This window comes from Rhea pennata, chromosome 2 (assembly GCF_028389875.1).
Source record: "Rhea pennata isolate bPtePen1 chromosome 2, bPtePen1.pri, whole genome shotgun sequence".
Classification (NCBI taxonomy): domain Eukaryota; kingdom Metazoa; phylum Chordata; class Aves; order Rheiformes; family Rheidae; genus Rhea; species Rhea pennata.
The window spans coordinates 509317-522537 of NC_084664.1; the positions used below are offsets into that span (position 1 = coordinate 509317).

A 13221-nucleotide genomic window follows, 5' to 3' on the forward strand; every position below is an offset into this window, starting at 1 on the left:
GGCCGGGCGGCGCCGCCGGGGGGCAGCGGCCTCCGCCGCCCCCTGGGTGCGGGCGGCGGCAGCGGCGGGGCTCGAACCCGCGGCGCGTGGGGCGCGGGGCTGCCGGGACCCGTAGTCCGCGCGAGGGGTGCCGGGTTGCCGGGAGCAGTGTTCAGCGCGGGGGCTGCCGGGAGCTGTAGTCGGGCGGCGCGGGGGCTACCGGGAGCTGTAGTCCGCGGGAGCCGTGCCGGGTTGCCAGGGGTCGTATTCAGCGCGGGGGCCGCCGGGAGCCGCGGTCGGGCGGCGCGGGGGCTGCCGGGACCTGTAGTCCGCGCGAGGGGTGCCGGGTCGCCCGGAGCCGTATTCAGCGCGGGTGCCGCCGGGAGCTGTAGTCGGGCGGCGCGGGTGCCGCCGGGAGCTGTAGTCGGGCGGCGCGGGGGCTGCCGGGAGCCGCGGTCGGGCGGCGCGGGGGCCGCCGGGAGGCGCGGCCGGCGGGGAGGCGCAGGCCGGCGGGCCCGGTGCGGAGCGCGGCGCCATGCAGAAATACGAGAAGCTGGAGAAGATCGGGGAAGGTGCGGGGCCGGGGCCGGGGCCGGGGCCGGGGCCGGGGGCGGCCGCGGGGCCTGGGGGGCGGGCCCGGCTGCGGGGCGCCGGCGCGGCAGTGACCCGGCTGCCCGCAGGCACCTACGGGACCGTGTTCAAGGCCAAGAACCGGGAGACGCACGAGATCGTGGCGCTGAAGCGGGTGCGGCTGGACGACGACGACGAGGTGAGGGGCGGGCGGCGGCGGCGGCGGGGGCGGCGGGCCGGCCCGCGCCCTGACCGCCCGCGCCCCTCCGCGCCGCTCCGCTCTGCTCTCCCCCGCCCAGGGCGTGCCCAGCTCGGCGCTGCGCGAGATCTGCCTCCTCAAGGAGCTCAAGCACAAGAACATCGTCAGGCAAGGACCCTCCGCCGGCACCCCGCGCCCGGGGCGGGCCGCCCGCGGCCGCCGCGCTCGTGCTCCGGTCGGAAGCACCCTGCACCGCTGTGGCGCCTCCCACCCCAGCGCTGCGCGCCCCGGGCCCGGGTGGGCGCGGAGTCTCAGGGCTGCCCCTGCTCTTCCAGGCTTCACGACGTCTTGCACAGCGACAAGAAGCTGACCCTGGTGTTTGAGTTCTGCGACCAGGTGAGCCGGCCGGGAGTGGCGAGGCTGGCACCCGCCAGCGTGGCCCGGAGCGCCACATCTCCGCTGCGCTCTCACACGGACACTGCTTTCCTCTTCCCAGGACCTGAAGAAATATTTCGATAGCTGCAATGGGGACTTGGATCCAGAGATCGTCAAGGTGTGTTTGGGGTGGGGGACTCGAGGAAGTCTTTGGGAGAAAATAGTGGTTTTTCTCTGCTAGCTGATGTATCTAGGACTGTTAAGAACATGTTATGAGAGTCAGACTGTGGTGTTGCATTGGCCGATGTGTCCTGCTTACGTCTGTGCTCTCTTTTTCAGTCTTTCATGTACCAGTTGCTGAAGGGACTTGCTTTTTGCCACAGCCGCAATGTCCTGCACAGAGACCTCAAACCCCAGAACCTTCTTATTAATAGAGTGAGTGACTGGGACAGGGCCTGGGAGCAAGGGGAGCGGGTTATGGGATGGGCTGCACACTTGGGCGTGAGATGTCCTGGCTGAATCAAGCAGGATGTTGTGCTGGGGGAGCACATGCTCGTTGGGAGTTTGCAGCTCTGTTTTGTTCTCTGTTGTATTTTTGGTCAATGAAAAAGGGGGGAAGGGCCTGGAGCAGTCAGTGCAGCTGGCTCCAAGGCGTGTGGCAGGCAGCATAAATTGAGCATCCCCTGTGAAGTCCTGCCGATATTGTGTTTTTGCTGCAGAATGGGGAACTCAAACTGGCTGACTTTGGCTTGGCCCGGGCCTTTGGTATTCCTGTGCGCTGCTACTCAGCAGAGGTGAGTTGGGAAGTTTGCAGGATGTTCACTGCTTTGTGTTAGAGGAGGAGCTCATAGCTGCACAGCACTGAGCAGCTCCCTTGCTCCTTGTAGTGCAACATTAACTTGGGGGCTGCACAGGCTGAGTGGTAGATGCTGCTTTGCTGCTCCACTAGCGCAACTCGCCCCCTCCCCTGTGGTATGATGCCCCCGCCCCGCTGCCCTTGGGCCCGCCCTGCCTCTCTTCTGTAGTCCAGGCAGCAGATTTGCTTTGCTACCATGAGTTGTTGGGCCATGTTCCTGGACAGCTTGGACGTGAGGGCTGACAGGGCTGGTGCGTGAGGAAGCACCCACAGATCGGCAGGGGAGCGCAATCCTCGTCTCTGTCCTCTGCGCAGGTCGTCACTCTGTGGTATCGGCCCCCAGATGTGCTCTTCGGTGCCAAGCTCTACTCCACTTCCATAGACATGTGGTCAGCTGGCTGCATCTTTGCAGGTAGCCGGGCCAGGCGGTTCCTGCGGCAGGGAGCCCTGTCCCACAAGGGGGATAGGGCTGTAGGCCCTCTGGGGCACATCCCGTTTCTCTCTCTCCCTAGAGCTGGCTAATGCTGGGCGGCCGTTGTTCCCAGGCAATGATGTAGATGACCAGCTGAAAAGGATTTTCCGATATCCTTTTGGTACTGTGGTTGGGGTCGTAGCGGGAGACGGGAGGCATCTGTTACTCCTGGGTAAGGCTGCAGGAGATCTCTGCTAGGACTACGCATGCTTAGACGCACAGGTCTCCATGGCTGGGTCTAGGAGGGCTGTGGCAGGTGTGGGAACTGGGAGCTCTGGTCTTGTGGCTGGAGCAGAGGTTATTTCCCTGCCTGAAGAGGCTCCGGGGCACAGGCTAGAAAGGTGGCCCTTGACTGCTTTTGTCCCCACGCTGCTGGGAACCCCCACAGAGGAGCAGTGGCCAGCGATGGCCAAACTGCCAGACTACAAGGTGAGCCACAGACAGTGGCAGCAGGGGGGAGGGGACAGGACGGCAGGCTCAGCACCCAGTGTCACGCCTGTCTCTCCCCAGCCGTATCCCATGTACCCCGCCACGACGTCTCTGGTGAACGTGGTGCCTAAGCTGAACGCGACTGGCCGGGACCTGCTGCAGGTGAGCGTTATCCCGTGTCCTTCCCTGCTCTCTGTGCATGTGGCTGGGCAGTGATTGTAGAGGAGGGAGAAGGAGTCCGGACTTCTTGAAGTGGTTGATGTCTCTCCCTGTGGTCTCTAGGCTGCCTCATACCCTGCGCCCCTGCTGCGCTGTTCGCAGGGTACGAGCAGCTAGTCCTCCCTTCTCTCTGCTGACGTGGATGGGAGCGGGCAGGCTGCTCTGGGAGCCCCAGTGCCTGCAGAGGGAAAGGTTGCTGTGTCGCTCCAGCTTGCAGGCTCCTTCAGGCCCCAGGCCTGTTTCTGGGCTGTTTGTGGTGAGGTTGTGGGGGAGGGAGAGCCCGTGGCTCGTCCCCTCCTTGGCCTCACCTCCCTTCTTTTGCCGCCCTCAGAACCTGCTGAAGTGCAACCCCGTGCAGCGAATATCAGCTGAGGAGGCTCTACAGCACCCCTATTTCACGGACTTCTGCCCTCCCTAGAGACTGCCCCGTGCTGAGCTGTGGGGCAGCACCCCTGGCTCCTGGCATGCCCCTGGGAGCACTGGGGAGGGGACGGCCCCTGTGGCAGTGGGTGGGATGGGGGACATGAGGTGAGGCGCAGGGTGCCAGCACCCCAGAACCATAGCCCCTTCCTGGTATTTATTAGGTTTTTAACCAAATGCAATTCCTGGTTCTGCCCCAGTTGCTGGGGGTTAGCTCTGCCTTCCCTGCCTCCCATGCCCTGGCAGCAGGATTGGGACTGCTCGCGGCTCTCCAGTCTGACTGTGAGGAGGAGGCTTTCCCGGGCCTGCTGCAGAGCCGCGTGAGGCTCAGAGCCTGGAGGAGGAGCTGCTGACGCCTCCCTTCCCCCGGGCCCCCGACACCTGGGATCCACAGAGCTGGCAGAGGGGCAGGACCCTCCGGTATGGGTGGGTGGCTGCTGTTCCTGTTTCCTCTCTCCCTTCTCCCTGCTTCCCTCCCAGCCGCTTTCCCCCCCTGGCAGCAGATGGGGTCCTTGGTGGCTCCCGGGATGGGGGGAAGGCGCTTCCTTTCTTTTTGTACTGTGCTCCTGTACGTGGGTGAATGTGCATATTTGTTAACTTCATAAAGAGCTTCCTTCTCCCCAGAGCCAGTGTCGTTCCTTGTTGGGGGTGAAGCTGGGACTCTGCTCTGGGCTAAACAGATGCCCAGCGGCAGCAGCATGCTGGTCCCTCCGAGGCCCTCCCCGCAGTGCAGGAGGGGCTGGTGGACCTGACGGGTGAGAGCCGTGCGCGTCCGTGCTAGCAGCACGGTGTCCTGGGGTCTGGCTGGCCAGCGGGGAGCGAGGGGGCTCCTGGCTGGGCTCGTTAGCGCTGCGAGCAGCGTCGGCTCAGCGCTGCCTGCCCGGCCCCGTGCTGTGCCCCGCACAGCCGGCCTCGGCTGCCCGCCCCGGGGAGGGCGCCGGCCCCCCTGCCCCTGCCCCAGGCAGCAGCACAGCGGGAGCCGCAGTGTCAGGACAGATCTTTAATGGTGCGCGGGCGCCCTGACCGGGTGAGCTGGAGCTGCGACGCATCTACAGTGCAGCAGGGAGGGGGCACGCGGGGCGCAAGCGGCGCATGCAGGTACACAGACGGTGGGGACGCGTGGCCCGCTGCGGCCGGGGGGAGCCCCGCTGCCCCCGGCGGGAGCCTGGGGGGCCTGGAGCAGCGGGCTGGGGCTGTGAGGACGGAGGCAGGCCCAGCCTGGCCAGGACCCTGGCGCCAGCCCCGCGGCTGCCTGGGGCACGGCCCCAGCCCCAGGCCCCATGGGGCAGAGCGCCAGTCCCTGCGGTGGGGCTGGCTCTGGGGCGCCCCGCGCTGCTCTTGCCGCCGGCCGGCCGCGGGGCGTGCGCTGGCCCCTCAGCAGGCGAATTCCTCGAAGCTGCCTAGAGCCGGGTGACGAGGTAGCACGTTCGGGGTGAAGCCGAGGCTGTCCGAGTGGCTGCGCAGGGTGTGACAGGCGCTCTGGGGACACGATGGGGTCGGGGGTGGCCGCAGGCGCTGTGTGCCTGCTCCGGGGCTGCTCTGCCCCATGCACCCTCCCCCCCCCCCCCCCGCACGCCCTCCCCAGGCTGTCGGGGTGCTCCAGGCCCCCCGTGGAGCAGAGCAAGGTGCGCCAGTGCCGACTCGGAGCAGTGCCCGTCTCCCTCCCTGCCGTGCCGGTGTGGAGCAGGGCCCCCGCGTGCATTGCAGCCCCCCTCAGCGCAGGGCTCTGCAGCGCGCTGGCCACCCTCACCCTGCCACGGGCGCAGAGCTGCATCCCCGTCCCCAGGCAGGGCACGAAGTGGCCCGCGTCCCCCGCGGGGTGGGAGCACCAGCCCCGCTGTGTCGCTGGAGGCGGGGGGGTCCCCAGGACGGGAGCAGGGCCGGGACAGGGTGCTGGGGAGTGATGCATGACGATGGGAGTGGAGCCAGCGGGGGAAGCTGGGTGGTCCCAGCACCACTGGCTCCGGGAATGATGCTGAGAAAAGCCTGATATGGAGGAAGAGGAGGGTGTGGAGCAGCGCCTGCATCGTGTGGGGCCCAGACCCATACAGGTCCACGTGTGGGGAGCGTGGCCGCATCTTTCTCCACCCTTGTTGCACCCATGTCCTGGCATGGGGGGTCCAGCCCCTGCAGCCCCCATGTCCTGACCAGGGAGAGGACCTGTCCCAGCTGCAGGGGTCTGGCCCTGCATTCCCCTGCTGTGCGAGTGCTAGCGGGTCCCCATGCCAGCTGCAGCAGGGACATGTGGGGCTGGGCCCCCATGGGCAGCTGCCCCACAGTGGTTCCCCCACCCCAGGGCCCAAGGGCCGGGGCCGGCTCTGAGATGGGATCTCTACCTGGGCCCCGGAGGGAGCGAGACAGCAGGGCTACCCGGGACGGCTGGATGCTCCTGGCAGGCCGCGGGGGAGGCAGACGGACAGACAGACAGAGAGGAGACGATGAGGCGCGCGGGGTCCAAGCGGTGATGGGTGCCGGGGCCCGGGGCAGCATGAGGCCGAGCAGCAGATGGGGTGGGATGAGGCGCGAGGCTCCCGGCGCCGGTGAGGCCGCGGTGCTGGCGGGGGCGGGAGGCGGTGGAGGCCCGGAGCCCACGGCGGGTGCAGGGGCCTGGGCTGGGGGCAGCCTCCAGGCAGGGCCAGCTGTGGCAGGGGGCCGCCAAGGGATGGGGGGCAGGTGGGGCCCGGGCCAGGGCTTGCAGGGTGCCTGGCCCTGGGGCACAGTGGGGCCGGGGGAGCAGTTACCAGGGTGCTGCTGTTGCTGCGCCGCGTCCTTTTCTTGTCCTTGTAAAGGCTGAGGAGTTTGTCCCGAAACACCTGGGGGAGAGGCACGGTCAGAGCCCCCGTGTGCAGCCCCCGGCGCTGGGCGCAGCTTGGGGATGGGGATGGGGGGTCGAGGAGGACCGGGGCAGGGCGATATCGGGAGCCACGCTTGGAGCGACAGGGCCAGCGCTGCGGGAGCGGGGCCGGGAGGTCATCATCCCCGTCGGGTCGCTGCCCCAGGGCACAGCCCTGCCGGGGCCGCTGCCCCAGGACTCGGGGAGCCGCAGGAGCCGGCTGCGCGCTGCCCGCCCTCACCTCGTACAGGTAGTCGAAGATCTCCAGGATGGTGAGGAGGCTGGCGCCGATGAAGAGCCCCATCTGCCCGCCGATGTCGCCTGGGGCACGAGGGCAGTGTCAAGCAGCGGCTCCCCCACCGGCGCCGGCCCTCGGCCCCCCAGCACTCACCCAGCAGCCCCGCCACCTCGTATGCCTTCTTCTGCTCGATCGTCTCGTAGTTCAGGGCTTCGAAGAAAATGTCCAGGACCAGCACATTCTCCCTGGCGGGGACGGGGAGATACGGGACAGACGGACACGTGAGGCGGTGTTGCCCAAGGGGGGGGGGAGGGCGCGTCCTGCGGAGAGGGGCACGTGCCGTCCCCAGGGCTGCCCTGTGGGCAGAGGGGTGGGAGAGCTGGGATGGGGGTGCTGGGGGGCACAGGCCAGCCGCTCGGTGCCGCACTGGGACGGTGTCGGAGGAATCCGCCACTTGCTGGGGAAGGTGCAGGGAGGACGCGCCGTGCCGAGCCACGCTGTGCCATGCCACTGGGTTCATGTGGTGCTGTGCGCTGGGGGGACACAAGGCTGTGCTGTGCCATGCTGCACCGTGCTGTGCCATGCTGTGCTGTGCCATGCTGTGCTGTGCTGTGCCATGCTGCACTATACCATGCTGTGCCATGTCACTGGGTTCATGTGGTGCTGTGCGCTGGGGGACACAAGGCTGTGCTGTGCCATGCTGCACCATGCTGTGCCATGCTGTGCCGTGCTGTGCTGTGCTGTGCTGTGCCATGCTGCACTATGCCATGCTGTGCCATGCCACTGGGTTCATGTGGTGCTGTGCGCTGGGGGGACACAAGGCTGTGCCATGCCATGCTGCACTGTGCCATGCCATGCTATGCTGCACCGTGCCATGCCATGCTGCACTATGCCATGCTGTGCCATGCCATGCTGTGCCATGCGATGGGAGAGGACGCTCGGCTGGTGCCGTGCCGGGTGCCGCACCGTGCCCGCACTCACGCGATGTACTGCTCCGTCTTGTTAAACTTCTTGGCCAGGTACTTGGCCGAGGCCTTGCTGGGGATCTTCACCATGGAGAGCTCTTTGCCGTAGCGCACCATGTCGCAGGGCGTGCGGCAGGCACAGTACTCGCTGTCCTTCTTCACCAGGAAGTCTGGGGACGGGGGTCACCACGGTGGGGTGGGGGGGCCCACAGGAATCCCATGTTGCCTCCACACCCTGTGCCACTGCTCGCCCCGCACCGGGGGGTCTGCGCAGGCTGGGGGCTGCCCCCAGGTACGTACCCAGCGCCGGGTCGGCACACTCCTTGTATTGCTCCGGGGTACAGACGTTGGCGTTGCCTGCGGGAGAGAGGTCCCCAAGTCACGCGGGGCACTCGGAGGTCTCAGCCCCACGGCTGCTGCCCCTCCGGCCCCGGCCCCCCGCTCACCCGGCATGTGCACCATGCGGCAGTTGCAGTTCTCGGCCAGGTAGCGGGTCTCGCAGTCGAGGCGGCAGGCGGTGATGCTGTAGTTGGTGAAGAAGTCCGACTCGATGGGGGTGGCCTTGCAGTCCCCCCAGGGTGGCGGGAGGTACACCAGCTACCGCGCCGCTGGCTAAGGAAAACACGGCAATGCCGGTGCTCCCGCGCGGCCCGCCCAGGGGTGCTCCGGGCACAGCAGGGGGGCACGGGCACGCCGCGGCAGAGACGCAGGAACCACCCCAGCAGGGTCCCTGCATGCCGGCGGGTGGGCTGGGAGCAAGGGGGGCCGCGGCAGGCTGCGTGCCCCACAGCGCCCCGGCCCCACTCTGTGCGCCGGCACACGTAGAGACGCCCACTCAAGGCGCCTAAATTTAGGTGTCCGGCTGTGCGAGCAGGATGCCGCCCCTGCCGGCGGTCTGTTCGGCGGGAGGCTCTGACGGGGGCGGCTGGCGGCGGGGAGCTGGGTGCTGAGCGGGCCCGGTGCTACGGCTGCCCCAGTGGGGTGTGGTGCAGGGGGCAGATGTGGGGTGCAATGCAGAGGGCAATGCAGTATGGGACGCATGGGGCAGAGCTGGGGAACAAGGCAGGGTGGGATGCAGGGGCTGACACAGGGTGGGGTGGAAAGTAGATGCAGGCTGGATGCAGGGCGGATGCAGGGCGGGATGGAAGGCGGATGCAGGAGTTGGTGCAGGGCAGGATGGAAGGTGGATGCAGGGGGTGGACACTGGGTGCAGCCCCCCAGGGCAGCGGCGCCCAGGCACGGCAGCCGCGTCCCACGCGGCCCCACGCTGACGGGCACGGGGCAGCTGGATACCCGCTGCTGCTGGCAGGACACGAAGGTCTGGAAGCCGGGCGCCACGCCGAAGCCCAGCTGGTCGATGAAGGGCGGCTCCTCCTGGCTGTGGATCTGCACCTTCACCCCCGCCTCGTAGGAGGTCTCGTCTGCAAGGCAGGGCCGGGTCAGCGGGCGGCGCAGGGCAGTGGGGCGGCGGGGCAGCGGGGCGCGGGCCCCCTCTCACCGGTGTCGCCCCACACGGGCAGGTATTCCTCCTGCTGGATGTTGAGCATGAGCTCCAGGCCATTCCCCGCGCCGCCCTGCAGCGTGGTCAGCAGCTCTGTGCCCGGCTCCCCCGAGTTGAAGGTGTAGCACTTGCCCAGGCGGGTGAAGATCTGTGGGGCAGCGCGGCAGCCTCAGCACCCCACACGGGGCCTGGGAGGGGGGCAGATGGCAGGGTGGGAGGCTCAGGGCAATGGGGAGCTGGCCGCAGCCCCATGTGCCCACAGAACAGTGCTGCGGGGACTGGCCCCAGGGACCCCAACGGCTCTGGAGCAGCACCTCAGCACCCCACACGGCCCCAGCACACTGCCCCACAGGGCCCCATTGCAGTATTCTGTGCATGATCCCAGTGCCCCACATTGCACCAGTGCATGATCCCGGTGCCCCTCATTGCTTCAGTGCAGGACCTCAGTGCTCCACACAGCCCCAGTGCATGATCCCAGTGCCCCACTGCAGGATCCCTGTGTCCTATACAGCCGCAGACACCATCCCAGTGCCCCACACTGCCCCAGTACAGGCACCTGGTACCCTGCACCACCCAAGTGCAAGATCCTAGTGCCCTGCACAGCCTCAGTGCATGATCCCAGGGCCCACATGGCCCCAGTGTGGGCTCCCTGCACCCCACACTGCCCTAGTGCATGATCGTAGTGCCCCACATACCCCCACTGCAGCACCCTCTGCCTCACACAGTCACAGTATGGAATCCCAGTGCACCATACGGACTTAGTGCTTGATCCCAGTGCCCCACACTGCCCCAGTGCAGGATCCTAATGCCCCACACAGATCCAGTGCAGGCTCCCTGCACCCCATACAGCTCCAGTGCACAATTCCAGTGCCCACATGGCCCCAGTGTGGGCTCCCTGCACCCCATGTGGCCCCTGTGCACGATCCCAGTGCTCCACACTGCCTCATTATGGGCTCCAGGTGCCCCTGTGCATGATCCCAGTGCCCCATACAGCCCTAGTGCATGATCCCAATGCCCCATACAGCTTTCCAATGCCCCATATGGCCCCAGTGTGGGCTCCCTGCATCCCACATCGTGCATGTGCAGGGAAGGGCTAGCACATTCTGCCCTCTCCCCCTTTAGGACTGTCCTAGGGATATTTTTGGGGCCAGGGGGCTGCAGTCTGTGAGTGCCCAAGCCCTGGTGCAGGGAATGCTGCAGGTGTTGCTGGCAGCGCCGGTCCATGTGCACGGACACGCGGGATGGGGCTGCTGGTGCCCGGCACTCACGGTGAAGTTCCGGAGCCGCAGTCCCGGCCGTGGAAGTGGCAGCACAGCAGCATGATGCGGAGGGGGCGCCCGGCATGGGGGGGGAAGGCGCCCAGGCCGTAGCTCTCGCTGGGGCAGCAGTCGGCAGGGTTGGCGGGCTGCCCCGGCACCCGCTGCCATCTGGGTGCACGGCCAGAGCTCCCTGCCCAGCCGGGATAGGTCACTGCGGGAGAACTGGGGGCGGCGGAGGCTCTGCAGGCTGATGGGGCTCCAGCGCAGCCAGGGCTGCGGGCGCTGTGCTGGGGCAGTGACGGTGCCGCTGGAGCCCCGTGCAGCCCGTCCGGTGCGTGGCGCCAAGCACGCCCTCCCTCGGGGCCCAGGCCAGTGCACCCTGGGGCTGACAGCGGCAACCCGGACCCGGTGCCCTGTGCCCACGAGAGGTGGCATCTCCCCAGAGCCAAGCCCCAGCCCCATGGGTGGGGGGCAGCTTGGAGCACTCGGCCGTGCAGCGGCCCCTGCCCAGGAGGGTCCCGCCGAGCGCTGCTGTGGCAGGGGCTGCTCCCAAAGCGGAGCCATTGCCATGGCAACCCGCTGCCCGGGAAGCAAGGCGAGGGGAGAGGCTGCCATGGCAACCAGCTGCCCAGCATAGGGATGTGCTGCGCCTGGCTGGGGGGTGGGACCGCTGCCCCACGCACCGAGCCCCCCAGCCCCCCTGCACCGGCCTGCACCCCAGCACCTCCCAGCCCTGCATCCCAGGACCTCCACATGGGACAGCCATGGGGCCAGACCCAGCCCAGGCCTTGGCAACAGTGCCTTGGCAGGGCTGGCCCCTGCCCCGGGCACCGTGGGGACGGGGCTGTGGTGGCCCGCTGCACAGCCCAGGCATGGGGCACGGTGTCAGGAGCTGCCAGCTCAGCACAGGGTCCCAGGAGCACAATCCACGGCTAAGTCCACGTATTAGCTGGGTATTTTTAGCCAGCAAAGCTGCACCCTGGGCAGTGCGGCATAGGGCAGGACTGGGCGCAGAGCGCCGGCATTTGGGCACAAGTTCCTCCCTTGCTCGCTTCTGGTGGCCTCTGAGACATGAGCGGACAGCAGGGCTGACCCAGCTCACATGCACAAAACTCTCTGCATTCCCGGCATCACCACGACCAGTGAAACAGCAGTGAGCTCTTGGTACTGCAGGCACCGTGGGTGCTTGGAGGAAGGTGCCCACATGCCCCACGGGGTGCCCACCTGCCCCGCACGCTGCTGCTGCACTCACATCCCAGCGGACGCCCTCAGCCACCCCAGCCCCACTCCCTGGGGAAGCATCGGCTTCTGGGGAGCTGTCAGTGCTACCGGCACCCAACACAGCCAGGGCTGCACATGGGGCATCTGCCTCCGGGCCCCACGCCGGGATCCCAACCTCCCTCCACACAGCCAGTGCTAACAGCTCTGAAAGCTGGTGGATGCTGCTGCCTCGTCCTGCCTCCAAGGCAGTGGCAGGGAGAATATTTCCTCACCCGAAGGACGGGGATGGATTGCAGAGAACTGCTAGGCAGAGCTCCTGCTAATCTGAGCATCAGATTAAAATTAATTTCTTGCAACGAAATATATTAAGCTGATCACAGCTGCTGCTTAGATAGCACATTTGAGCTCGTGGTAGCTGCGCTAGGGATTCAAGGGCAGAAGCATTGGGGGGGGGGGAGCACAGGCTGCCCATTTCCCCGAGAACATGGTGTCTCCCCCAAAGGCCCCTCTGCAGTGCCTGCACCCTGGCTGCCCCATGGGACCACAGCGCTGGCCCCGAGCAGGGGCACCATGGGGTGACAACATCTGGGCAGTGCGTGGGCTGATGGGAGCACCCACGGAGCCGGGCTGCGGCAGTGGGGAGCAGCAGGTGTGGGAGCCCTGCACGCATGGGGCTGGAGGCAGCACCTGCCCCGGTCCCCTTGCATGGCATGGCATGGCATGGCATGGCACGGCTGCTCTGGGCTTGGTTCCCAGCCCTGGCGCCTGTCGGTGCCATGCTGCAGGGATGGGTGCGGGGCTCTGGGGACAGACAGTCCCTGATGGCTGGCGGGAGCGGCAGTGCCCGCGCACCGGCACTCACCACCGTGAAGTTGCGGGCGGTGCAGTTGGCGCCGCGGAAGGAGCATTGCAGCAGCATGTCAGCCAGGTCATGGCCCGTGCGGTTGTAAAATTCGGCCATGCTGAAGGGCTTCGCCTTGAAGTTCTTGAAGTTGGCCTTGTCGCGCAGGGCAGCCAGGACGTCGGGCTCGGCCAGCTGTGGGTTGCTGATCTCGTAGCGGTCGTTGAGCAGCGCCAGCAGCTCACCCACGTGGTACATGTCGTTGCGGGTGATCTTGGAGAATCGGAACTCGTTGAGGTTGCAGATGGTGATGGCCGGGAAGGTGAGGTTGGGCACGGCCACCTCGTCCAGCTTGGTGACGTGGGGGTAGGTGAGGAAGTAGGCGACGCGCTCGGCGCACACCAGCAGCAGCAGCCCCAGCGAGCCTAGGAAGAACAGGCTCCAGAGCACGCGGCGCAGCGACACCGAGCCGTAGGCGAAGATGTGGCTGATGCCGTGCAGTGAGGAGCTGTTGGCGAACGCCCGCAGGCTGGAGGGCGGCTCGGGCTCGGCGCTGCCCTCCGAGCCGGCCCTCATGGCGCCGCCGCCCGCGGGCGCCCCGCGGCCCTCAGCCCCCGCGGCGCGGCGACGGGGAGCCCGCGGCCCGGGGCCGCCCCCGCCCGCGGCCCATCGCCGCCCGCCCGCGGCCCCGCGCAGCGCCCGCCGCCGCCCCGCGCTGCGGAGCAGAGCAGAGCGGAGCGGCCCCGGTGCAGTGCGGTGCGGAGCGGCCCCGGCCCCGGCCCCGGCCCCGGCGCGGCGCGGCGCGGTCCCTCCCGCGGCGGTGCGCGGAGCCGCCGCCGCCCCG

The 13221-nt window shown here is 67.7% G+C and overlaps 2 protein-coding genes across 3 annotated transcripts; one reads left to right on the forward strand and one right to left on the reverse strand.

Moving 5' to 3' along the window:
* The first annotated feature begins 451 nt into the window (after positions 1-451).
* CDK5 (cyclin dependent kinase 5) lies at positions 452-4142 on the forward strand. Of its 2 annotated transcripts, none has more exons than XM_062567621.1 (12): positions 452-551; positions 660-748; positions 849-916; positions 1084-1144; positions 1245-1301; positions 1463-1558; positions 1843-1917; positions 2295-2391; positions 2492-2561; positions 2820-2880; positions 2962-3042; positions 3431-4142. In XM_062567621.1, exons 1-12 carry the CDS (start codon positions 515-517, stop codon positions 3515-3517), a joined length of 879 nt encoding a protein of 292 aa, XP_062423605.1. In that variant the 5' UTR covers positions 452-514; the 3' UTR covers positions 3518-4142. The 2 variants fall into 2 exon arrangements, with proteins under 2 accessions (XP_062423605.1, XP_062423606.1); XM_062567622.1 differs by lacking the exon at positions 3431-4142 and adding an exon at positions 3163-3424.
* Positions 4143-4919: 777 nt separating this feature from the next.
* On the reverse strand, positions 4920-12953 carry ASIC3 (acid sensing ion channel subunit 3). Its single transcript, XM_062568629.1, has 11 exons — positions 12399-12953; positions 9054-9204; positions 8849-8976; positions 8002-8152; positions 7856-7912; positions 7572-7725; positions 6744-6835; positions 6594-6673; positions 6261-6332; positions 5856-5908; positions 4920-4998 (listed from the first exon to the last, which is right to left on the reverse strand). Exons 1-11 carry the CDS (start codon positions 12951-12953, stop codon positions 4920-4922), a joined length of 1572 nt encoding a protein of 523 aa, XP_062424613.1.
* Between the last annotated feature and the right edge of the window lie 268 nt (positions 12954-13221).

Coding starts and splice junctions, on each gene's coding strand:
- CDK5 (XM_062567621.1), top strand. CDS start 515: ATGCAGAAATACGAGAAGCTGGAGAAGATCGGGGAAG. Junction 552..659: donor GCTGGAGAAGATCGGGGAAG/GTGCGGGGCCGG, acceptor GGCTGCCCGCAG/GCACCTACGGGACCGTGTTC. Junction 2,881..2,961: donor CCAAACTGCCAGACTACAAG/GTGAGCCACAGA, acceptor GTCTCTCCCCAG/CCGTATCCCATGTACCCCGC.
- ASIC3 (XM_062568629.1), bottom strand. CDS start 12,953: ATGAGGGCCGGCTCGGAGGGCAGCGCCGAGCCCGAGCCGCCCTCCAGC. Junction 9,205..12,398: donor CCGCCCGCAACTTCACGGTG/GTGAGTGCCGGT, acceptor GCTGCCCCACAG/ATCTTCACCCGCCTGGGCAA. Junction 4,999..5,855: donor TCGCTCCCTCCGGGGCCCAG/GTAGAGATCCCA, acceptor TCGTGTCCCCAG/AGCGCCTGTCACACCCTGCG.